Here is a 22,073-nt window from a genome sequence, read left to right as displayed (position 1 = left end):
CGGTGAATTTCTGGCACACCAAACACTGAAAACGGTTGCTTTGATTATTTGGCGTTGCATCAACAACCTCACGTCAAACGGTCTGCCGCGGTCGAGCGGCCCTGCAGCTAGTGTGGTTTCAAGCCAGCCTGAGCCCCTGCTTATTGTGTCTCTCTCCCTAAATGGTACTTTGAAACTAATCACGAACCCTCGTGAAAAGTAACATTTCGCCACGATATGTTTTATGATATTCTACTGCATGTTTGTACTTTTTAACTGGTAACAGATACATGGTAACGCCACAACCCACCTCCATAAACAGCACCACGTAGCTGACAAGTACTTTCCAAACATTACCGCGCACATTTTTCCTTTTCCCGTGATTTCCTGTGTTCTCGCGTTGTGCGATAAACTTTAAACAATTTACTTACAAAGTTGCGTTCTCCAGAATCCAGAAACTGGAGTGTGGAATTGCCCCGCTGCACCGCGATCGGTATGTATACAACACATTGTTTATGCGATGTTTACGTACTCAGCAAAAATTGACCCATAATGGAGGTTGTGTTTGTAGTGGAACCGTGGACTAAAATCGCCTCTGCGGCATGGTCACGCTCTTTCCTCTACTTACAGTCACAATAAATGTTGCAACAGCCTCCGTCAAGCAGTGTTAATGATGTGGTGAAGAGCAAGAAGGAGCTTCGCCAAGAGCGCAAGAAGCGCAAACTGGTCGCGCTGTCCGCTGTGATGATGTTGAACGAGCAGCAAGAGGTGGGAAAACGGAACAAAGTTAACCTTGTACCAACGGCAAGCGTAAATCGGACAGGCGCTGACGAGAGCAACGGCGGCGATCAGCTGCGACAGATTTTGGCAAAAACTCGTACACCATTCGACCTCCAGACGCCGTGTCCGGGGTCCGAGGAGGCAAAGCGAGTGAGAAAAGTCGATACGGACGCCACCGATAAGGAAGTGCTCGAGAGCGATAAGACGCTTTCAATTGGCGCGCACGACTACCGGACCCTCAAGGCGTACGTAAACCAGAGGAAAACAATGCGCCACTCGCCACGCATTGTGCTGCGCCCAGTCGGCGAAGATGCGCTCTTGGACCGCGAGCCGAACGAGCGTCGGATTCCATTGCTACTCGACGACATCCAGGCGTTGCTGATGCAAACGTTGCTCCGCACCGATTACCTCACTCAGCCGCGTTGGGCTACGGTGCAGAAGTCCCTTCGGGTGACCCACACGGCGGTGCTGATCGTGGAGGGTTTCTCGTGTGCAGATTACGTGTCACTGCGCGAACATATGGTGGACGGTGCGAAGACAATCTTTGACACCCAGTCGGTGCTGCAGGTCGTTTGTCCGACGTCGAGGATCGTTGACGAAATGGCGTGCGTACCGCTAAGTGATACCCACAAGGACATTCTCGTGGCCGAGTATGGTTCCCTCGAGGCGGCTATGCAAACCTGTAAGGACCACATGCTGATCCGGAAGAGCGTGTTCCCCAACATAGCCTCGCCGCATCCCGGGGCGGGTGGTGCCGATTACAGTAACATGAATTTGCCTGCTGGCGATCGGTTTCCGCGCACGCTGTTGCTCCTCTCCCCGATACAAATGATCAACGAGGGGTTTCCGCTGCCACTGACCGGTTAGTGCACCAGCTTTCCCTCCTGTGCGACCTTTCGAATAACGTGCCCTTCGCTCCATTCCAGGAACACTGCAACACGTATACGAGGACTACGTGACGACGAGCATTGTCTACAAACCGGTCAATCCGCAGTCGCCCATGTTTGGAGTGGACTGCGAGATGTGCGGGACGGATGACGGTAGCTCGGTACTGACGCGCATCTCGATCGTCGACGAAACGGGCACCGTGTTGTACGATAAGTTGGTGAAACCGCGCAAACGGATCGTCGACTACCGGACCCGGTTTTCGGGCATCACCGAGCAAATGCTCCACTCCGTGACGCAGCGACTTGAAGACGTGCAGCGTGATCTGCGAGCGCTGCTGCCGCCGGATGCGATTTTGGTCGGCCATTCGTTGAACAGCGATCTCGATGCGATGCAAATGATACATCCGTACGTGATCGACACTAGCATCGTGTACAATTTGTCCGGCAACCCGAACCACAAGTCCAAGCTTCAACTGCTGGCGAAAGTATTCCTCAAGAAAAGTATTCAATGCGACACTGCGGGGCACAATCCGGTGGAAGACTGCACTGCCTGCATGGATCTGGTGAAGGCAAAACTGTCCCAAAGTCTGTACTGGGGTGACCGCTGGTTGCAGGATCGCCAGCACTACCACAGCATCACGCAGTCTTCGTCCACCGGCAGCAAAGTGGGCATTGCCAGTCCCGAACAGTTTGAAGGAATGGCGCAAAAGCAGACAAAGCAGAAGCAGCAGCAGCAGCAGCAACAGGAACCAGAGTCGGAACTGCAGAAGCAGATCACCTCGACGCTGTTTGCGCATGCGAAAAAGCGCAACAAGCGATCGACGATCGTCACCAACAGTGGCGAGCTGGAGCACTTCGAGGCCTACTTTGGGGTTGCGCTACAAAACGGGGTCGCTGCGTCGGCCGCTACCACCAAACAGCAGCAGCTGTCTTTCATTCGAGAGCACACCGGTGATAAAACGGTCAACAAGTTGGCCGCAGATTGTTTGCAATACGATTTTAACCTCGGATACGTTAAGCTGCCACGACCAGCTGGAGCATCGGAAAAAGCGGACGGCGCCAAAATCGGTACGGCGAAGCAGATCGACGGGTGGATTCGCACACTGTACGACGCACTGTCCCTCAACGGGTTGCTAATGGTGGTACTGGTGGGACACGAGCCCACTGGAAAAGACGCGCCTACACACCGCATGGCGGTGGCCATGGTGAAAACGAAAGTACATTAATGTGGGAAATAATTGCCGGGGCACCGAATCTGGATTGCGTAACGTTCAAGTGAATGATGAAATAAAGACACAAAGTCAGAACAATTTGTTACCAAAATGGTAAGGTATATTTTCGTGTAACGTCCCTTGTGGCACATGCATTTAACATTAGCTTCATTGGAAAAAAAAAGTAATGTGATGGGAAAATCGACGCACAAATGTGCAATAGAAAGGAATGTTTCTCCAAAGATCACTAGATCCCTGTATTGTGTTCACGCTGTCGTTCGTCGATGCGTTTAATTCAACTGGCGAGCTGTGCGCCTAGTAGTTCTTTTGAGTATTTTTCAGATTTTACCGTTCACGGATGCGGTTGGTTCTTGCTGGAGTCCTGCGCCCGTATGGCAACCGACCAGCCGCGTGGGGAACGATGTTCAACCTCGTTCTCGTCCGCGTAGGGAGGCACTTGTGAAGATAAGATAAATCTTACCGTTGCTTATCATAAATATCACGCATGAACCTATGGCTCAACGCGGATGTTAGTTACATTCTATCGACAATATTTTGAAAGAGAGAGAAAGAGGAAAATGTGTTTCATAAAAATGCTATCCGATGGATGCCTCCGCTTCACACATCCAGGTCTTCATCGATGTCATCCAGATCGTCGGGGAAAAAATCGGCCTCTGATACTTTCGGCTTCTGGTACGTGTGCTCAGGATCATCACGGGTGTTCATCTTCGCGACTGCGATGATGATTTCGCGGCCCATGAGTGGATTTAGGTTGCAGCACACCTGATACAGTAGATACCACTTGCCGATGCCTTGCCCGTGCAGGGCGCGGCGAACATGGGGCATGTGTATCGGCTGCACGGTCGAGTAAAGCAGCCTCTCGCGCATACCACCACTGCACAGCAACAGGCCCCAGTACACCAGATTGATGATCGATACGATGGCCAGCAAAATGAACCAGACCCACAGGAACGCGAAAATCTTCTCGTTAACCACGTTCAATGCCAGCAGACAGAGTGCGTCGCGGTTCTGCTTCGAGCCGCTCGGGCCCACAAAGTGGAAGTCGCACTTGGCCAGCTTTGGAAACATCTGCGAGTTGTAATGGTTCCAAGAGGGCAAATCGAACGACAGCAGTGCCGTCACGGCTGGACTGTAGTTCATCCAGAAGCCAGAAAAGATCATGTTCATGAAGAGGATGCAGAGCAGCACGTTGACAAAGTTCAGCACCATGCAGAAGCAGTAGCGCTGCACATACTTCCGGAACGAATGGTCGCATTCGCGCGCAAAGTAACGGGTCAGTTTCTTCTTGTTCGAGATTCTCACTTTGTCCGGCACAATCGGTGTCGCTGGTGGGAGAAAAGAAAAAAGACGTGGATGAGATAACGGTCTGGAGGCGCCAAAATGGGCCCCCACATACTTAGCCCTTCGCACAGGGACTCCAGTCGTCGGCCTTCCCAGATCTTCCACAGGATGTTGGGCACGCTGAATAGACAGGCCTGAAACGCCAGTATAAACACGACCCACTGGTAGTACTTCTGGTACGACCGTTCGTGCTCCGGAATGTGGCCCAATTTGGCGCCAATTTTCACCAAATCCGTACCCTCCAGCACTGTTGGTAGGCGGTAGGCATCCCGGGTGTATGACGCATGGAAGAACAATAACCTCACTTTTTACTACCGGTTGATTCCCACACGAAAACGGAAGCCTACCAAAGTTGGGGTCCTTGCTGATGTAGGTTCCCATGATCCAGCAGAACTCGTTCATCGTCGAAGCGGACAAATCCCCCGGGCCGGTAACACAGTCGATCGGGCTGCCGAAGTATTGGCGCATCGACAGCAGGAGCGACGCAATCAACAGCAGAAAGACGGTTCCACGCGAATGCAGACGCCACACGAAGTCTGTCGAATTGACCGGTTTAACTTGCAGCATGCCCCGTAGGGCTCCAGCTAGTTCCATCATTTCGTTGGGCCGAAAATATGCACGACTAACACGGATATTTCAAAAATCGGAATGCGGTTCCGCAACGCAGAAAGTGCGGACCCGGTGAAATATAATGCGCCGTTGGTTGAGAACGACGCGTCGGCTACAAGAACAAAAGATGGATTCTTCCGCGGGAGAGTGTAGTAGTGCGCGAGAGCAAAATTCCGGGAAGCGAAACACACCAAGAAAACTGACCCAGCTCCCCCGCAGCACACGTTCGTCCAGCAACAAAAGAAATAACAGTTCTCTTATTCGTTGCTTACGTTACAACTTTGTGTCCGTCCGTTGGAGCTCATGCAAGAGTCAAAGATCTAGATCCAGTAGCCTTTTGCTCAGGCCCCACCATGAAAGCTAATTTCTTGCCTTCTTTCCGGCTTTGCATCGGAAAGTGGGCAAAATTGTACGCACCCCATTTCAAGTGTATTTTTTCGACAGAGGCGAATGACAAACTACTACGATCAAATGTCTCTATAACGAATTAGGACAGAACAGAACAGTATTTTTCGACAATTTCCAAGGTCCAGCGTGAAATAACGTAAACATTCCTCTCCATTCGAACGGAGCCACCATACGTTCCCGAAGGGCATGTTTGCCCTTCGGGCACGGTCGGTGTGCGCGAACGAAGCCCATCGCTTTGGCACCTCCGCACAGTAAACGTCAGTCGCGTACGATCGAAATCCAAACAACTTCGTTCGGTCGATAAAAATTGTCGATTGCGGTGTGTGTTGTCGGGAATCGTGCAAAAAGTGTGCTACATTTCCGTGTTCCGGCAGCAACATTGAGCTCCGATTGGCACCCGGCGGCGATGGACAACAACCTGGAGGTAGGTAGTGCCGCTGGATTCATCGGGGACGGCGAACGCTAATTTTCCGTTTGTTTTGCTCCGTTCCGTGCACAGCAAACAAATGGCGGATCGCTTGTGCCGCCACCTCCGATGCCACCGTCGGAAATGCTGCTGAGTGGACTACTGCCGGACTCGGCTGATGGCGGTGGGTGGGAAGCAAACGACGAACAGGAGGGTGATGAGCACGAACAATTGCTGGCTGGTGGGGTCCTGGAATTGGAACCACCGCCGGAACACCCGCAGCTGTTACTGGAGGATGACGAACCATCGGCTCCATTGCTGGCACCACCAGTGCCACCGTCGCTGATGTCACTCAAGCTGGACCACCCGGAGGACGGCATGAAAAAACCCTCGGAACTCGTTCTACCGAAAGCGCTCGAGGACGTCCTGGCCCTTCAAACGATCCGAACGCAAGAACTGGGTGGCGATGAGGATTCACGTGGAATACACGGCGCAGGTGGGGGTGGCACAGTGGCGGGCAGTCAGGCGACCATGATGAGCGCGTACCTCGAGGCGGACGGTATCGATTCGGAGGACGACATGGGCAACGATTCGCTGATGATGATGATGGGTGACGAGGGAGCAGAATACGATGGCCAGGCTCCGGGTGGAGTAAAGGTGGTGGACAAACAGGACAAGAACCGGCGGAAGAAGAAACGGAAGAAGGAGAATCGAAAAGCACGCCGCGAGCAGATGGCCAAAGCGCACGAGCAGCGCGTACAGCAACCACCGCCACCGAGTGGAGCCACCGGCCACCATTCGGCCACGGCCGCTCACGACACAGATCCCGAGGAGGACGGCGCAGCGGAAGCGAAAGAAACGGACGATGGGGTCGCTGCACCGGAAAGCGAAGGGGAGGAAGTGTCGAAACAGAACGGGGACGAACTGAATGGGGACCACCATTCGGGTGAAGATCGAAACGGAGAGGATTCCCATCACGACGACGGCAATGGCCGCGGCGGCAGCGGTGGTGAAGGTGCTGACCAAAGCAGCACTCCAAACGGTAACGCCGACGCCCCCAGAGTGTCCCTCCGGAAGAAGAAAGCCACCACGAAGAAGACGAAAGTGCTGCCAGCCAGCGCGGCCAAAGACAGCGGGCCCTCGGTGGACGATGTGGAGATAGAGTACGTGCCGGAGAAGCTGACGATCGCCGAACTGGCCCCGATGTACCGGCAGTTTTATCGTGTGTTTGAGATCTTTAAACTGGACACCAAATCGCGGGACGCGCTCCGGGCCGGGGCAGATGAGCTGGACAAGGAGAAGGCGGCCGCGGACAAGAAAGCGGCGGTCAGCGATGCCGACAAGCTGGACGACGATGACGACGATCTGGGCGATCGGGACGAGAAGGACGACAAGGAGAAGATTTCGAAGCGCAAGCTCAAGAAGTTGACCCGGCTCAGTGTGGCCGAACTGAAGCAGCTGGTGTCGCGCCCGGACGTGGTCGAGATGCACGACGTGACGGCCCGCGACCCGAAGCTACTGGTGCAGCTGAAGAGCCACCGGAACACGGTGCAAGTGCCGCGGCACTGGTGCTTCAAGCGTAAGTACCTACAGGGCAAGCGCGGCATCGAGAAGCCGCCGTTCGATCTGCCGGCGTTCATCAAGAAGACGGGCATCATGGAGATGCGGGCCTCGCTGCAGGAGAAGGACGAAGCGAAGACGCTGAAGGCGAAGATGCGCGAACGGGCGCGGCCAAAGATGGGCAAGATCGACATCGACTACCAGAAGCTGCACGACGCGTTCTTCAAGTGGCAAACGAAGCCACGCATGACGATCCACGGCGATCTGTACTACGAGGGCAAGGAGTTTGAGACGCGGCTGAAGGAGAAGAAACCGGGCGATCTGTCGGAGGAGCTACGCATTGCGCTCGGCATGCCGATCGGGCCAGCCTGCCACAAGATACCGCCGCCGTGGCTGATTGCCCAGCAGCGCTACGGGCCTCCGCCGAGCTACCCGAACCTGAAGATCCCCGGCCTGAATGCACCCATCCCGGAGGGTTGCTCCTTCGGGTATCACGCCGGTGGCTGGGGTAAGCCACCGGTGGACGAGAGCGGTAAGCCACTGTACGGGGACGTGTTCGGGATGGCCGGTGACGGTGAGGGCGGTATGGGTGAGGAGGAGATCGATCGGACGGTCTGGGGTGAGCTCGAGTCGGAATCGGAAGAGTCGTCCGAGGAGGAGGAGGACGAGGGCGAAGATTTGGCGGCCCAGCCGGACGAGAGTGGCCTGGTGACGCCGGCCGAGGGACTCGTGACACCGTCCGGACTGACCAGCGGTGTACCGGCCGGCATGGAAACGCCCGACACGATCGAACTGCGCAAGAAGAAGATCGAGAGCGAAATGGAGGACAACGAGACGCCGGTTCTGTACCACGTGTTGCCGGAGAAGCGCAACGAGCGCATCGGCGGGGCGATGATGGCCTCCACCCACGTGTACGATATTGGAGCGGCCGGTGGTGGTGGTGCCGGCGGGCCACCGGGTGTACCACCGCCAGGGGCCCGTCGTGGCGGTGGCGGTGGTGGTGGCGGTGTCGATCGGGAAGGTATGGTCGAACTGGCGCTCGATCCATCCGAGCTGGACATGGACAATGAGGCGATGGCACAGCGCTACGAGCAGCAGATGCGCGAACAGCAGAGCCACCTGCAGAAGGAGGACCTTTCCGATATGCTGGCCGAGCACGTGGCCCGGCAAAAGTCCAAACGGAAACGGCAGCAAACGGACACGACCAGCAAGCAGTCGAAAAAGTACAAGGAGTTCAAGTTCTAAGAGGTCCCCGAATCTCCTTTGTCCTACTTTCCCCCGATTTTTTTTTAATTCAGCGTCATGCGGATTGCGGCCACCGATCCGGCGCCGATTATTTAGCCCAATAAAAATGTGAGCAAAAGCGCGGTATGTACCAAATAGCCACCCCGAATCATTCGATCAAAGTATGCGCGAAAGAAAGTAGCAGCGAAGTGATGTAGAGTAACATAGCAACCATTGGGAATGAGTGAAGAGTTTAAGTTCAGTTTATGGAATGCTTTATTTTCAGTCCGACTCCGTAGTTCCTACAATAGTATCTGATACTTGTACTGCTTCGGTACCTTCGAGATGATCATACGGCCGTCGTAGCTGAGCGACGCAAACATCCACGGATCGGCCGTGCTCCACTCGACGCCGTACACCGAGTCCTCGTGCTGATCGAACGTGTGCAGCAGCCCGTCGGCCAGGTGCTCCTTCAGATCGCCACCGTCCCCTGGTTCTGCGGGGTCCCCGCTGGCACTACTGCCACCGCCTTCCAGCGCCTCGGAACTAACGCTACCGGCGCACGTCAGCAGCACCTTGCCATCGCTGCCGCTCGACAGGAGCAGCTGATCGTGGTACGTATTGAAGCGCACGCTCCAGATCCAGTGATGGTGGTCGTTGCGCGCAAACACGTGTTCCTTGGTGTTTCGAAAGTCCCACACCTTCAGCACACCATCGTCACCGCCCGTCACGATGTGGCACTGCTTGTTGGGATTGCAGTCCAAGTCCCGCACCAGCTGGTTGTGGGCTTCCTCGATGCTCCACACGCAATGATTCGGATCCCGCACATCGTAGGACCTGCGGACCGGGCGTATCGTCAAATCTAGGAACTGTCCGCTGGGAAGTGTCCCATACGTACCTTACGCTACAATCGTGCAAAGCGATGAACTGGTTGCCCTGGTGAAAATGTGACCACCGGCCGGTGGTGAACTTTGGCACACTCTTCGCACTGATCTCCGCGGCCACCCGTGTCACGGCTTCGCTCCGGCTAAACAGCACAATCTTCCCGTCCACCACGCACGCCAGCTGATTGGCGTCGCTCGGATGAAACTCGGTCGTGCGTATCTCGCTCCCGTAGCCCTCCGTGGCCAGCTGTTCCACGCTGGCGAACGTCAGAAACTCCTGCTCGGGGTCTTTCGATTCTAGCGATTCCGGCAGCGTCAGGAGCGCGGTTTGCATCACGATCTGTGTGCCACCCTTCAGCACACTGTAACAGCTGGCTAGCAGCCGCGGGTTGTGGGCGCTCGCGGTCAGCTTCCACACTTCGCCCAGCGGGTGCGCGAATATGTGCGGATGGAGCGCGGAACTGTCCTCGTTGAGATCCACAACGTGCAGCTGATTGTTCGGTTTGAGACTTTGCGTCGCGACGAAAAACCGTACATCGTTGCTCTCCGCTTGCTGCGATGCGAGCGCCCGGGCCTGCAATTGTGTCGGAGTGTGTTAACGCCATTGGTGGCATTGTTGTCGCAGGTGGTCTTACCTGAAACTCCAACCCGTACACCAGCGAATTGTTTTCCTCCATATCTCTCGTTCGGCCTGCTCCGATGCGGTTCTGTTTACGTTTCTTTGCTTTTAAATGTGACGTTCGTTGACGGAAGACCCTTTGGAAACATTTCAGACACGAAACAATAAAAGTTGGGTTCATTGTTTTGCCGCATAACCGAAAGAAAAAGCGATTTTTGTTATCTCAAACGAATGATGAAATAAAGAAACCTATTTCAAAGGAAGAAGAAGGCCCCTAATTGAAGTAATTTACAATCCTGACAAGGAGCTTGTCTTTTAGCTGATCCGAACAACTGATGAAGCCGTCGCCAATGAAGAATTTTTGGCAGGCAACGAAGACAGTGTCCTAATGTTCCAGTCGGACGATGCAATGATCTTTCTTCATCTGGAAGTGGCGTGTAGATTTAACGATTTAGATTGCCGTCATGTTGATGCTGCGGAAGGCCTTGTTTTTGTAGTCCGAATCGCGACTGTTCCGCGAGATTCTCATTTCGCACGCGTAGTGGATCGTCCTGCGCTGCTTGGCCCAAAATGATCATGTGGTGGTCACTGTCCCTATCACATAGTTAATATCCCATCTCCTTGTCGTACTAAATCGCAGTGAGCGTACTTTTTAACATCATAATTTGACATAATCAATGATGAGTATGAAGAAACTTTAACTCGATAAAAGCTGCTAGAAAAATGATTCGATTCGTAAGATGAAAGATAATTTACGTTAACTATTATCATTACTATAATTAGTAGTTATTACCGAGCCAATTCGATTTTCCCTTCTTCAACGATCATTTTCCCTTCAACATTCAAATCTGAATCGATTGCTCGGCACTTGATCGAGCGTTCACTTCGTCGCATCGTCGAGGAATCGAGCTGGGCGAAGCGTCAATTGAAAGCCGTAGTCTTTTTCCTGTCTCGCATCTCGCTCGTGCACGTGCCAGCAATGGCGCGCCGGCTCTTTCGCACCCGGCGAACGACGTACGCCTCGCGGGTTTCGTCGACTCGACCGATTGTCAGTCATTTTGCCGTGTGCCGATTCAACACCCCCCGCGCGCAGCAGTACATTTCTACAGAAGAAGAGGGCTACTAAACCCGTGCACTGGGAGTAGTAGAGAGTGAGAAAAACGGGCTGCTGCGATATCCTGTGACACACCAATTGTGAGTAACGCGACGAACGGGGTGAATTCCGGGGCCAGAACGGTGCGTCAAAGGCGCACCCTGCCCCCCTCAGATAAGGCACGCCCGATCTCTCTCTCCGGCGGTGCGCGTTTTGCTATTTTCGGTCGGATCCGTCGGAACGGAACACAAATCAACACACACTCTCATCATCGTCGTCATCATAATCCGTCGGTGCGGTGCGTAAAAATCGGTCGGCCAAGACGTTGTGGGGTGGCACTTTTATTGTGGTGCACCACCAGCCAGCAGCAGTCAGTATCGCGATAGGAAAAAAGAAGAACGACTGCGAAAGCGAGAGAGCGAGAGAGCGAGTGTGCAATCGTAGCAACCACCGCAGCGAAGAAAGAAGCAAAGTGAGTGAGTGTTTTTTTTCTTGCCTCTTTTCTTCGCCCGATTGATGAAAGCATCGGCCAAGAGGGTGCGATACGCGGGGGGGGTGCGGTGACAAACGGCCACGGTGGAAGTGAAACACAACGCAAGGTTTACCGCTGCTGCTGCTGTTGCTGGCCGTCCAATAACCCATACACTCGCAAACGCACACGCACGCACGCACGAACGCGGCGGCGGTGGTGGCGGCCGGAACGCCCGAGTGGTCCCCAAGGTTTTCGCGTTCCGGAACAGAACTGGGTGCTGCCGCCGAGGGGGTGTAGGAACGGCGCGGACCATTTGGCAATTGAGATTTCGCCTTCTACGTACTCGTGACTGGTGATGATGACTGCGATGATGGTTGCGCTGGTGGTAGTGCACGTCCGCTGTCAGAGATGTCTGTGAATCGGTCGGTGGAGTCACGCACGGCCGGTTCGGGAGGGTCGCGGCTGCCCGATCCGATCGCGCACGATCCTGACCTGTTCCATTCTACAACACCTCAGCGCCACCGCCATCCAGCACATCCCGCCGCAGTTCCGGTCTTTCAAGGCCTCGTTCTGGCAGCTGGCGATCGGTTTACGACGGCTGGCCGGAGGAGGCATTGGCGAGGGCGCCCCCGTATATGGCCGATGACGGAATACCGAAACCACGCGGACAGAGCGCCATGAACCGTGCGTGCATGTGTTTCTGTGTGCGTGTTTGTGCTGATGCTGCGGATGCTGTTGTTGTTGTTGGTCGGAAAAACGCGGGCGTCGTTCACATTCAATCAGGCGGGCGACCAGAGAGCGTTTGTGTGGGTGTTTTGTTCTTGATAGAAAAAGAGCCGAAGATTTATTTTTTGCTCCGCGTGCGATGATCACGGTCAATCCTTGAGTGTCGATGTGTGACGTGAATGTGACGTGAATCCAGCGTGTTGGGATTTTGCACCATCACCAATCTAGTTCACCGTGAGCCGCGGTTGCAAGGCGGTCGACGTCTGGGGGGTTGCTAAGAAGACGATCGCCAACGCGAAATGCAACTCACCCAGTTTGCATGCCCAGTGAGCAGCAACAGTGTTTTATGATGCTAATGGGTCAGTTGAGTCAGCAGCAGATCCATCGAAGCTCCGAGGTTGGCCTAGGACGGAGCAACAACACACGGGATTTGAAGCATCCGTGGCATGTTTTCAAGTGGGACGACCGTCATGAAACGAAGGTTGCTTTGTTGGGGATAGGAGGGAAAAGAAACAACGTCCATGATTTGCACGACGGTGGGTTGCACACGCATCCGCGCGCCAACTCAAAACCCTTTGCCGGACACAAAATCGACTGCCTGATGGTGTGAAAGCGACATTCAAACGATAAACGCGGGGAGCCGATGCGGGACGATGCTTGAAATCCCCGCCGCACTTTCACTTCCGCCCCACGGCGATGGACGGTGGATGGTTTCTATCCGCTCTGATTAGATGCAGCAGAGAGCGCCGCGGCCGAACCCCATTTTGTGCGTGGCGCGCGCCGCGCGTGCGAGGATTACGATGTGGGTTGTGCACGCCCCTAGGACCCTCGCTGGAGCGGGCTGGCGCGACAGTAACGGTGGCCGCACCACCACCATCATCGACCGGTTGGAAGTAATGATTCATCATCAAAATCGGTTGAGTGCGGTTGAATCATATTGTTGATCAGTCCACATTCAGATGCACTCAAGCCGTCGGGAACGTGCTTCGGGGACGGATTGATTATAACATAAAAAAACGTTGATTAAACATGATCGTCGGGCACAGAAGGTTCAAAGTACCTTCCGGAGGTCAAAGACGAATAACGACGCCGACACCGACGGAATGCGGTGGATCTAGAGGGGAAGCTAATTTTCGTCAATTGATCAACGAACACACGCAATCGCGTAGTATCCGTCCGGAATAGGACCGTCTTAACAATGATGCCTGGATCCAACGGAGTAACGGAGTTTTCTTTGGCCACCACCTGCGCGCACTAGACGTGCACCGTGCGTGCGATCTGTGTTTACTTTAGCTCGGTGTGGCCTATTTTTGGAGGACGCTTGGTGGAGAGAACGTCGGTCGGTCTCACAGTAGAAAATCGTAACCGAAAACTATCCCACCACCGCACGTCACATGGGATTGCAAGTCATTTGCGTCCCTCTTGGCATCGTGCACGATCGGCGGTGTTCGGTCCGTGTTCCCGTTAATATCAAGTTCTCCCTCTCCCCCCACCTATATGCTTATCTGTCGATATGGGCTATCTGATAACCGGGCCGGAATACGGTGAAATCGGAGAAAAAACAAGATGCTTGTTATCTGGTTGCAAAATTACGGAAAGACTCGAAGTGTGCGCTGGGGTATTTTCGGTAAGCGATCCGTTGTATTTTCCAGCCCGTTTCACTGTGGTATCGCTGCCGATAAGGTTCTCGAGGTGCAGTGCGGACGGATAAATGACGACCCAAACGACATGGTTCCGTGGCCAGTGTCGTATGTTTTGTTGTGGATAAAAATGAATGTGCGACATGCAGCTAAATCAAAGGAACACGGCGCAGATAGTGCAAATCTTTGTGTGCGTCGCCCCGCCACTTTCAAGGGCAGTTCTCGAAAGTCACGCACGTATTCGCTGATAGAGCGAATACAATGATACAACATAATGTTTCGGAACGCCGCAACTGCAATTCGGATTGCCCCTGGTCCTTCACTTAACTCATCCAAGTGTTCATAGTGTATTTGTCGGAATGGAAATTATCAACCCATTGCTAATATGATATATTTTGACTCTTTCCAGATTACTCCACTGCCACTGTTTCCAAAACGGCTCCGCTCCCCTGTTGGCCCGAGGCAGCGACAGCAAAAGTAATCACAAGACAAACGCGCGCTCGGTGCGACACGGAACCTTGATAACAGGTGGTGGTGCTCCGGATTCCGGTGCAAAGGGCCCCCCCGTGAGAAGCGAACTTGCCACGCCGTGATCGCCGTTTCGCCAGCGTAAACGCAATACCATGCAAGCCATCAAATGTGTCGTCGTCGGTGACGGTGCGGTCGGTAAGACGTGTCTGCTGATCAGCTACACCACGAACGCCTTCCCGGGCGAGTACATACCGACCGTGTTCGACAACTACTCGGCAAACGTGATGGTCGACAGCAAACCGATCAATCTCGGGCTCTGGGATACGGCCGGCCAGGAGGATTACGATCGGCTACGGCCCCTGTCCTACCCGCAGACGGACGTCTTTCTCATCTGCTTCTCGCTCGTCAATCCGGCCTCGTTCGAGAACGTGCGGGCGAAGTGGTATCCGGAGGTGCGCCACCACTGCCCCAACATACCAATCATATTGGTCGGCACCAAGCTCGATCTACGGGACGACAAGGGCACGGTGGACAAGCTGCGCGACAAGAAGCTGTCGCCAATCACCTACCCGCAGGGGTTGGCCATGGCGAAGGAGATCGGAGCGGTGAAGTACCTCGAGTGCTCAGCCCTCACGCAGAAGGGCCTCAAGACGGTGTTCGATGAGGCGATCCGGGCGGTGCTGTGTCCAATGATACCACCCAAGAAAAAACCCAAGTGTAACATCCTCTAAAGATCGTCCTTCTTCCTTTCGTTTAAGCCGCGCGTGTAGCAAACAACCTACACCACTCTCGCTCTCACTCACTCTCTGACTCTCTCTCAACCTTACTGCCGCCTGCCTGTCTGCAGCTCTCCCTCCCTTGAAAACTTCTCCCCACGAAAGTGACCGATTTGGTGGCCCCTTTCCCTATGCACCGGTATGCACAAACGACGACATAACGCGCCCAGAAAGCGCACGGATTGCTCCTTCTGGTCGCGCGCAACCAGATTCCCGATTCCTGGGCGGGCGTGGACAGAGTGGAGCAGAAGGACAAGGGCGCGAGAAACGATCGGTCGAAAGGGACAAACGACACTCCAGGAAATGGCGACGCAAAACGCATATAGAAAATTTGGCAAAATTCTCCACGCATCGTTATCAATCATCACCGCCACCATCCTCACATTTCCGTGACATCTTGTTTTCACCCTTGTGGGAATCGGCAATCGGTGCCGGATGGATGTGAACCGATCGGGGAATGATTGAGAGAAGATTGTTGTCCACTTTTGGTCCAGACACACAGGCGTATGCTCCTGTGCGTTGTTTTAGCAAATGTCCGGTGCCGCTTCGTATTTTGATGGTATAGATTGCGCAATGAGTGTGTGAGGGGGTGTAAGTGCTTGTGTTTGTGTGGTTATTAGGTGCTTCTGCACTCGTTACCGGGAAATTGAAAGGTCTTCCGAATTCCTTCGGAACATCATCATCTTCAACGTGACACGGACCCACAACAGGCGATTGATTCATTCACAAAGGTAACTACGATCTTAACAACCAACCTTCAATCGGTTCACTAAATTTGCTCTTTCCCGCTGCGTTCCCGGTTACTAACGTTACTACGTTCGCTTTCTACTGAAGCACGAAAAGAATAGCATTCATTTGACCCGACACTTATGTTGTGTTTCTCTGTTGCTCTTTTTCAGATTTGCGTTCATCAAAATCAACTAAAAGATTGGCAAACCTCCACCAAAATTGGCCAAAAATGTTACCATGTTGAAGATGATGATGACCACCGGGGATGATGGCTACGTCAAGGCGATCGAAAAAAAAAACATTTGTATCGATCACACGCTCGTCGGCCATTGACTGCATTTCAGCTCCTCAAAGAATTGGCGTAGACTTAAGCGAAGAATTGTCCCACCACATCTACACATCATGCACGCACACACATTAGCGAACCGGTGACCATGTTTCGTTGCGCAGCGTCCCAAAGTTTCATTCTATGTTCTTATCATAAAGTTAGGCATATCATTTTTGTCAAGGGTATGAAATGCAACTCGGAATCATGATGTCAGTAATGAGCCGACGAAGGAAATCATGAGGGAATTGTTTTTTTCTTTCTTACTAGTTAATTGACCTTAAATTGTTGAGGTTCGAAGGAACGATCATCCGGCGCCGAGCGCTTTTTTTTGTTAGTTACAATTTTTCTATGCTTTTCTTTCTTTATATTTTGAATATTGTAAAATCTATGCCTGCAATTGATTATTGGTTGCACAACAATTCCAAAACATACGGAGTCGTCGGGAGAAGTCGGGAGTCGAGGAGAGCCTTGTAGAATTCTTCTCAAAGAAGATAAAAGGTCGCACACGGGGAGGACGACGCAGAGGGAGGGTAGGTTTCTTCCGCTATATAAGGCCGCGATTAACAGGGGGAAGAAACGGGAGCGGGATCGAGGGGGATCACATTAAAAAAACGAGGAGACCGATTGTCGAGAGTAGAGAGAAAATGGAGTAGTTCTTAGTGTCAAGGCCCCGGTCAGGCTCTTTGCAACCAACGGAATAAAAGCAAACGCGAAATGAGGAGAATATACAAAACAAACCCAAAATCAAACAAACTATGTAAGATAGGTGTGTAGGGAGGCGAAGTACACGAAATATCGTCAGTCAACCGAACTCGAACAGCTCGAACTCGATACGTCGATAATGGGAGAAACGCGGACACGTGGAACAACGGGACCACGGTGCAGGATGCAGAAGTGTTTGGCCAATTGTGCTGCCTGTGTGTGTTTGTGTGTGGCTGGGAAGGGAGGTGGCAGGCTGTGTGCCATTTATTAAAGCGCTTTGCTTCTTTTTCGGTAAAAGTGCCACCAGTTTGTGGTCGTTTTTTCTAATTTATACACACAAAACGATAGCTATTGCTTCGCTATGAACGCGCGGCACCTATTCCTGCGTTAGTTATCATACCGCAATCACACGGACTTGTTGTGCCTCGTCCCGCGACAAACTTACGCACGCGGTTCCGTTCCGTTGTTCCATGGTTTTCGTTTTCCGGCATCATCCCTCACCTGAGCATAAACAAACCCTGGTTTAGAATCGATAAACTACATTCAGTTGGCTTCCGTTTGAGCAATAAGAGAGAACGTGTTGGGGGAGTGTTACAAACAGTTCGTGCCCCGTTCGTAATAATTATTATTCACCTGTTTTTTTGTCGCTGTGTAAAAGTGTATAGATGTTTTGTTGTCTCTGAGAAAATGCGCTTTTCTGTACATGTGTGCATTTCGTTACGTTCCGGCTAAGAAAGCACGACCTCTGGCGGGGAGGCCCTTTCCGTTTGCTTTGCGCGGCTACGCGTGGAAGCGTGGATGACTGTTGTGCACGAGCGGAACGCAACGGAAAACACAGAGAATCGCTCTAACTCGTAGAAAAGGCGAAAAAAATCCGTAACCAAATAGATGTAACAGTGAGAGAGAAAGAAATATAGGAATCGAAAACCTAAATAAATGATCGTATCTTTTCGGTAGGGATGTGCATTATAGCTAACAGATCATCCTTATCGGCGAAAGGTACGTGGTGGAACTTTAAAAAAAATAGAAACTTTATAACAAAGTGTAATGCATATTAATATTAGGTAGGCCTGCGAGACATGCGTGCGCTTTTCCTGCGTTTTTGTTTTCAAAAAACTAACCGATGGGAAAGAGAGAGAGAGAGAGGAACCCGAGAAACAATAACTTGATTCCGATGCGCGCGCCCTAAACCTTTCTCCAGTAAAAAAGAAGGATACACGAGAATATCAGAGATGACTAGCAGCGACTCCTCCCTGCAGAAGAGGTACACATAAAAAACGCACATCGGCGGCGACGGCCCTAGTAGTGACCCCAAACGCGCCCACAGCAAAGGTGGCAAAGGTACTCCGAACGTTACACACGCGACACTGGCCGCCACACAATCAAACGAGAGTCATGTCGGAGTGCGTCCTTTTTGTGGCAAATGTGCGGTGTGCTTTCGAAATTGTATTTTAAATAGTGACCCCAAACGCTCGTAGGGAGTAGAGACTATAGCAAAACGACAAACACGATGACGGTGATGACAGGGAGAAGCAGAACGAAAATTGGCAATGTTGAATCATTATATAGCCCACTGTTCATCTGTTCCTGTTTCCCTCCAAAAACATATATTATATGGGCAGACATTCTATCGGGGACAAAGAAGGACACTAAGAAAGTGCGTCGTTGGACCTTCTTCAATCGTGAAAAAACCCGAAAGCTTTGGATCAGAAAAGGGATCCGTTAGACGATGAGGTGCGAGAGAGACAGGGCGCGAGAATGCAACTAGAGAGAGAAAGAATATGATATGATGATGATTGATATAACACTTTTTAATAAGTAATGGATTATTATGATTATGATTATTATTATTATTATTGAGTAATTAATAAAACAGAGGTAAAATACTAAAACCAACGGTAAACACAGCTTCTTGGCGCTTTCTGTATCCGTCGTTGTCCGGCACTGACCGGGACATCTTCCGGATGGTTTTGATTAGTTAGTGTACTCGATCTGGCCGGTTTCAGTTCTGTTTGGTTGGTTATGTTGAAATAATTTATTTTTATTTTTTTGTTTTCAGTACAGTCCTTCAGTCAGTTTCAAAAGGAAATCGCAAACCCCTGACGTAACCCATTATTTGATGATTTGCACTTTCTTACGAGCGACCACCGTTCATCATCATCAATCGTGCACGACATTCTCATCATCATCACACAATTCCATTACGGAACTCGGAACGCGTTGATTGCGCAACGATCCTGACGGGTCCTTCTTATGTCGGTCGTCCTTGATCACCGCTCGGCCCCCGCCCCCGTTTTGTGAGTGTAATAACGCGCTTCAACTTTGTCCCTCACTCCTCGATCCTATGAACCTCTCGTATTAGAGTGACCCTTTGATTTGCATAACTAAACTAAAATGTGTAACTTCTTTCCTTTCGTTTCAACCTGGCCGTTCCGCTCGAACTCGATGCAGCCCATCCGTTGTGGCGTCTGTGTTCCTACTAAGCAACGGCCGGACGGCCAATGGAGGCGATCACCGGACCGGATGACGATGGCACAGCCGTTTTGCGGCACAACCTAGAACCAATAGAACCGTTCAATGTATTCGTGTTTAGAGCCAAATTCAAATCATTCCTAACGTTACGCGTACAGTTAGATTTTAATTGTTTCTGTTGAAGGCATCGCAGTAAGCTATGGTGCGAAACATTCTTCTAATAATATATTGTTCAACAAAACCATCGTAGCGACTGCAGTAGCGAATTATTCCGTTTACTTTTCAATTAAATACCCCCAACGCGTGCCCCTGCTGGCCGGCCCCGTCGGACATCGTAAACGCGAAAGCTCTGAGGCGAAAGCTTTACGCTTTGGACAAAACCGCACACGAAGTGAACAAACTTGCTGCCCGGTAAGAGAGTGAGCACTTATCGTGAGCAGTAATATCACATTATCGCACGCCACAAAATATCTAGCTTTGGAGCTCGACTCCGTGTGAGCGTGAACGCAGTTCGTCGTGATCGGCCGTGCGGTAGGGTTAGCGCTTAACCCGTACGGGTCCCGTGTCGGTTGCTTGTGGTAGTAGAGCACCTTCTGCAAATTGCTCCGCTTTCGGTGGACGCACAGTAACAGCAACGTTGGGACGTGTGCTTGCGTGTGTGCTGAACGTTACAGGCGCGGTTGGTTGAAAATCTTACCCGTCCGCCCCACGACAGGGAGTATCCGAGTTGGACGCTGGCAGCTCTTTTGTGCGTCCACCGTTGACGGTAACGTCTTTTTCGCTTCGCTTTGGCAAACCTTTGGCCATGGTGGACCCCGTTGAAAAGGTAAAAAATCAGTTACCACAGCAAGCGCTGAAAAGAAGCCCAAGAAGCCCACACTAAAGTCGGGAGTGTTTTTTTTGCAGCCCCTTGCAGGTGACCAATGTGACAGCTGTCTTCACATCGCGGTCTAGGCCTTTGTTAGTTGCTAGGGACGGCTTGAAGACGTTCTTCCCCCTCGTGTCCGCGTCACCACCGTTTTCAACGTACTCCCTTTTCTCGACGGTCCCCATCACGCAGCAGCCCCATCCTTCGTCCCGAAGCGCACGAGATGAGCTTCCTCACGGCGTGCTCCTGCGAGTGAGAAAAGTTCGACTCAGTGAGTGAGAGTGAGTGAGAGTGTCGCGAGCGAGAGAATGCTCGGAGAGAGTGTGCGAGCTTTTCCGATTTTCCCCCCGGCAGGCGGAAAGTCCTGAGACTACGCAGCGCGCGAGCGTGGCCCGCGTGGTGAGAGCGTCATCATCCGCGGCGGAAAATTGGTTGCCCCATAGTGGGTGTGTTTAGTTCGAGACACACGGGGCTCTGGCGTGCTCTGGTGCGCCTGTGGTGTGTGGTGAGTGTGAGTGTGTTGGCCGAAAAAGAATTCCACGACGCGCCAGCGGCGAGGAGCTGCGAAAGAAATTCCTTATTTCCCTACAAATGCTGCCAAAATCCGCTCGACGCGGTGCAACGTTGCTTGCGAACGTTTTGAAATTCTAAATTAAATTCTAAGTAAACAACAAGACCACCGGGGGCCGCACCAACCCCGCGGATCAAGGATACTCGGCGGTGGACCAGCAAACTGACCAGCTGTGGGCTGTCCCACAAATCAGGTAAGAGTTTTCCCAATTCCATTTCGTTTTATGTTTTGCGAAACTTTACATACTTTAAAATTGGTGACACGTTCTCCGGGTCTCTCTCAGTTTCCTGGGCTCTCTCTCTCTCGGGTGATCGTCCACTCTTTCGGGGGGCAATTTCGGGGTAAAAATTTCCCCAAGAAAAGTGGAACAAAAAAATCCAAAACAGGAAAAGCAACACCTCACCGAGCCGCGTGTGGCTCGGTTGAAAGTAGTTCAAGGATACGTACTGAAAGCGGTGGTCGTTGTCCGCTTCTCTCGCCCGCTCTTTTATCACCACCGGCTGAAACTGAATTTCCCGGACCGCTTTCCTTATGCCCTACCCGTGGCAACAACAGCAAGAACAACGAAACAAGTGAGAAAACTTAAACTAACTTGACGACTGCTGACGACGACGGGGCAAGCTGAAGGCGAATCATCGAGTCATTCCGGTAATTAGATTAATATCTTCATTCAGCAACTTTGTGCCGACGCGACCCAAAGCGATGACGGCGACCGGCGAAGACCCATAAATCAATGTCCTGCTCCAATCCCTCCAATCATTCATCGTTTCCTTTGGCACCGGCATCACCGGGCTCCAGGACCCTTTCCGGAGGGGTGGGTGGGTTTGGACCAGCGTTTGTGACGCAGACATTTATTTCAACTCTTTCAATGCAGCTTTCGGTTGGTTGCGTTTTTCTTCTCCCTCGGTTTCGGATTTACAATATGTTATCCCTTCTGTTCGGTTACCGAGGGAGTTCTACACTCGACGTAAATCGAACGATCGGAAGGACGAGAAAATGATGACTCTGAATCCATTTTGTGTCGCCGGAAATGAAATCCACACGGCACGGCACAGAGCCTGATGGATCGCTTGGCACGATTTGGGTTACGGGTGGCACTTTTAGGGGCTTAAGGATTTATCGCCTTTTGCTTGTGATTCCGGTAGCAAGAGGTTGCTGCACCGCGGGTCAGGTCCGTTGCACCGCGGGTATGATGTTCCATGTGCCACGTGTGGCGAATGGAGGTCGCCGCAGGTCACACACGTTTGCCCGCCCCCACCGACCGGGATGTGTCTGGGTGGCCAGTGACCTCGCAGA

At 52.3% G+C, this 22,073-nt stretch overlaps 5 protein-coding genes across 7 annotated transcripts; 3 read left to right on the top strand and 2 right to left on the bottom strand.

Moving 5' to 3' along the window:
- Positions 1-358: 358 nt before the first annotated feature.
- LOC131206530 (uncharacterized) lies at positions 359-2,973 on the top strand. Its single transcript, XM_058199111.1, has 3 exons — positions 359-472; positions 610-1,621; positions 1,686-2,973. Exons 2-3 carry the CDS (start codon positions 619-621, stop codon positions 2,870-2,872), a joined length of 2,190 nt encoding a protein of 729 aa, XP_058055094.1. The 5' UTR covers positions 359-472; positions 610-618; the 3' UTR covers positions 2,873-2,973.
- LOC131206531 (innexin inx2-like) lies at positions 2,963-4,919 on the bottom strand. Its single transcript, XM_058199112.1, has 3 exons — positions 4,567-4,919; positions 4,275-4,466; positions 2,963-4,203 (listed from the first exon to the last, which is right to left on the bottom strand). The coding sequence occupies exons 1-3, from the start codon at positions 4,814-4,816 to the stop codon at positions 3,476-3,478; spliced, it is 1,170 nt and encodes a 389-aa protein (XP_058055095.1). The 5' UTR covers positions 4,817-4,919; the 3' UTR covers positions 2,963-3,475.
- A 651-nt stretch (positions 4,920-5,570) lies between these two features.
- Positions 5,571-8,569, top strand: LOC131209740 (splicing factor 3B subunit 2). The gene is made up of 2 exons (XM_058202875.1): positions 5,571-5,660; positions 5,736-8,569. The coding sequence occupies exons 1-2, from the start codon at positions 5,643-5,645 to the stop codon at positions 8,445-8,447; spliced, it is 2,730 nt and encodes a 909-aa protein (XP_058058858.1). The 5' UTR covers positions 5,571-5,642; the 3' UTR covers positions 8,448-8,569.
- A 154-nt stretch (positions 8,570-8,723) lies between these two features.
- On the bottom strand, positions 8,724-10,005 carry LOC131216489 (EARP-interacting protein homolog). The gene is made up of 3 exons (XM_058210999.1): positions 9,946-10,005; positions 9,325-9,884; positions 8,724-9,263 (listed from the first exon to the last, which is right to left on the bottom strand). Exons 1-3 carry the CDS (start codon positions 9,985-9,987, stop codon positions 8,729-8,731), a joined length of 1,137 nt encoding a protein of 378 aa, XP_058066982.1. The 5' UTR covers positions 9,988-10,005; the 3' UTR covers positions 8,724-8,728.
- A 995-nt stretch (positions 10,006-11,000) lies between these two features.
- LOC131205934 (ras-related protein Rac1-like) lies at positions 11,001-19,525 on the top strand. 3 transcript variants are annotated; one of them, XR_009156775.1, is made up of 3 exons: positions 11,001-11,123; positions 14,270-15,838; positions 16,007-18,762. XR_009156775.1 is itself a non-coding variant. In XM_058198250.1 (3 exons), exons 2-3 carry the CDS (start codon positions 14,484-14,486, stop codon positions 19,347-19,349), a joined length of 597 nt encoding a protein of 198 aa, XP_058054233.1. In that variant the 5' UTR covers positions 11,001-11,123; positions 14,270-14,483; the 3' UTR covers positions 19,350-19,525. The 3 variants fall into 3 exon arrangements, 2 of the variants coding, with proteins under 2 accessions (XP_058054233.1, XP_058054234.1); XM_058198250.1 differs by lacking the exon at positions 16,007-18,762 and adding an exon at positions 19,318-19,525 and having other exon boundaries at positions 14,270-15,048; XM_058198251.1 differs by lacking the exons at positions 11,001-11,123; positions 16,007-18,762 and adding exons at positions 11,386-11,494; positions 19,318-19,525 and having other exon boundaries at positions 14,270-15,048.
- Positions 19,526-22,073: the final 2,548 nt, after the last annotated feature.

Source organism: Anopheles bellator, chromosome 1, assembly GCF_943735745.2.
Source record: "Anopheles bellator chromosome 1, idAnoBellAS_SP24_06.2, whole genome shotgun sequence".
Lineage (NCBI taxonomy): Eukaryota > Metazoa > Arthropoda > Insecta > Diptera > Culicidae > Anopheles > Anopheles bellator.
Note: the sequence above shows the minus strand (reverse complement) of the source record. Positions and strands in the feature narration are given on the sequence as shown.

Coding starts and splice junctions, on each gene's coding strand:
- LOC131206530 (XM_058199111.1), top strand. CDS start 619: ATGTTGCAACAGCCTCCGTCAAGCAGTGTTAATGATGTGGTGAAGAGC. Junction 1,622..1,685: donor GTTTCCGCTGCCACTGACCG/GTTAGTGCACCA, acceptor GCTCCATTCCAG/GAACACTGCAACACGTATAC.
- LOC131206531 (XM_058199112.1), bottom strand. CDS start 4,816: ATGATGGAACTAGCTGGAGCCCTACGGGGCATGCTGCAAGTTAAACCG. Junction 4,467..4,566: donor CAGCAAGGACCCCAACTTTG/GTAGGCTTCCGT, acceptor GCCTACCAACAG/TGCTGGAGGGTACGGATTTG. Junction 4,204..4,274: donor GTCCCTGTGCGAAGGGCTAA/GTATGTGGGGGC, acceptor TTCTCCCACCAG/CGACACCGATTGTGCCGGAC.
- LOC131216489 (XM_058210999.1), bottom strand. CDS start 9,987: ATGGAGGAAAACAATTCGCTGGTGTACGGGTTGGAGTTTCAG. Junction 9,885..9,945: donor TGTACGGGTTGGAGTTTCAG/GTAAGACCACCT, acceptor ACACAATTGCAG/GCCCGGGCGCTCGCATCGCA. Junction 9,264..9,324: donor TTGCACGATTGTAGCGTAAG/GTACGTATGGGA, acceptor CCCGGTCCGCAG/GTCCTACGATGTGCGGGATC.
- LOC131205934 (XM_058198250.1), top strand. CDS start 14,484: ATGCAAGCCATCAAATGTGTCGTCGTCGGTGACGGTGCGGTCGGTAAG. Junction 15,049..19,317: donor ACCCAAGAAAAAACCCAAGT/GTAACATCCTCT, acceptor AACTCGATGCAG/CCCATCCGTTGTGGCGTCTG.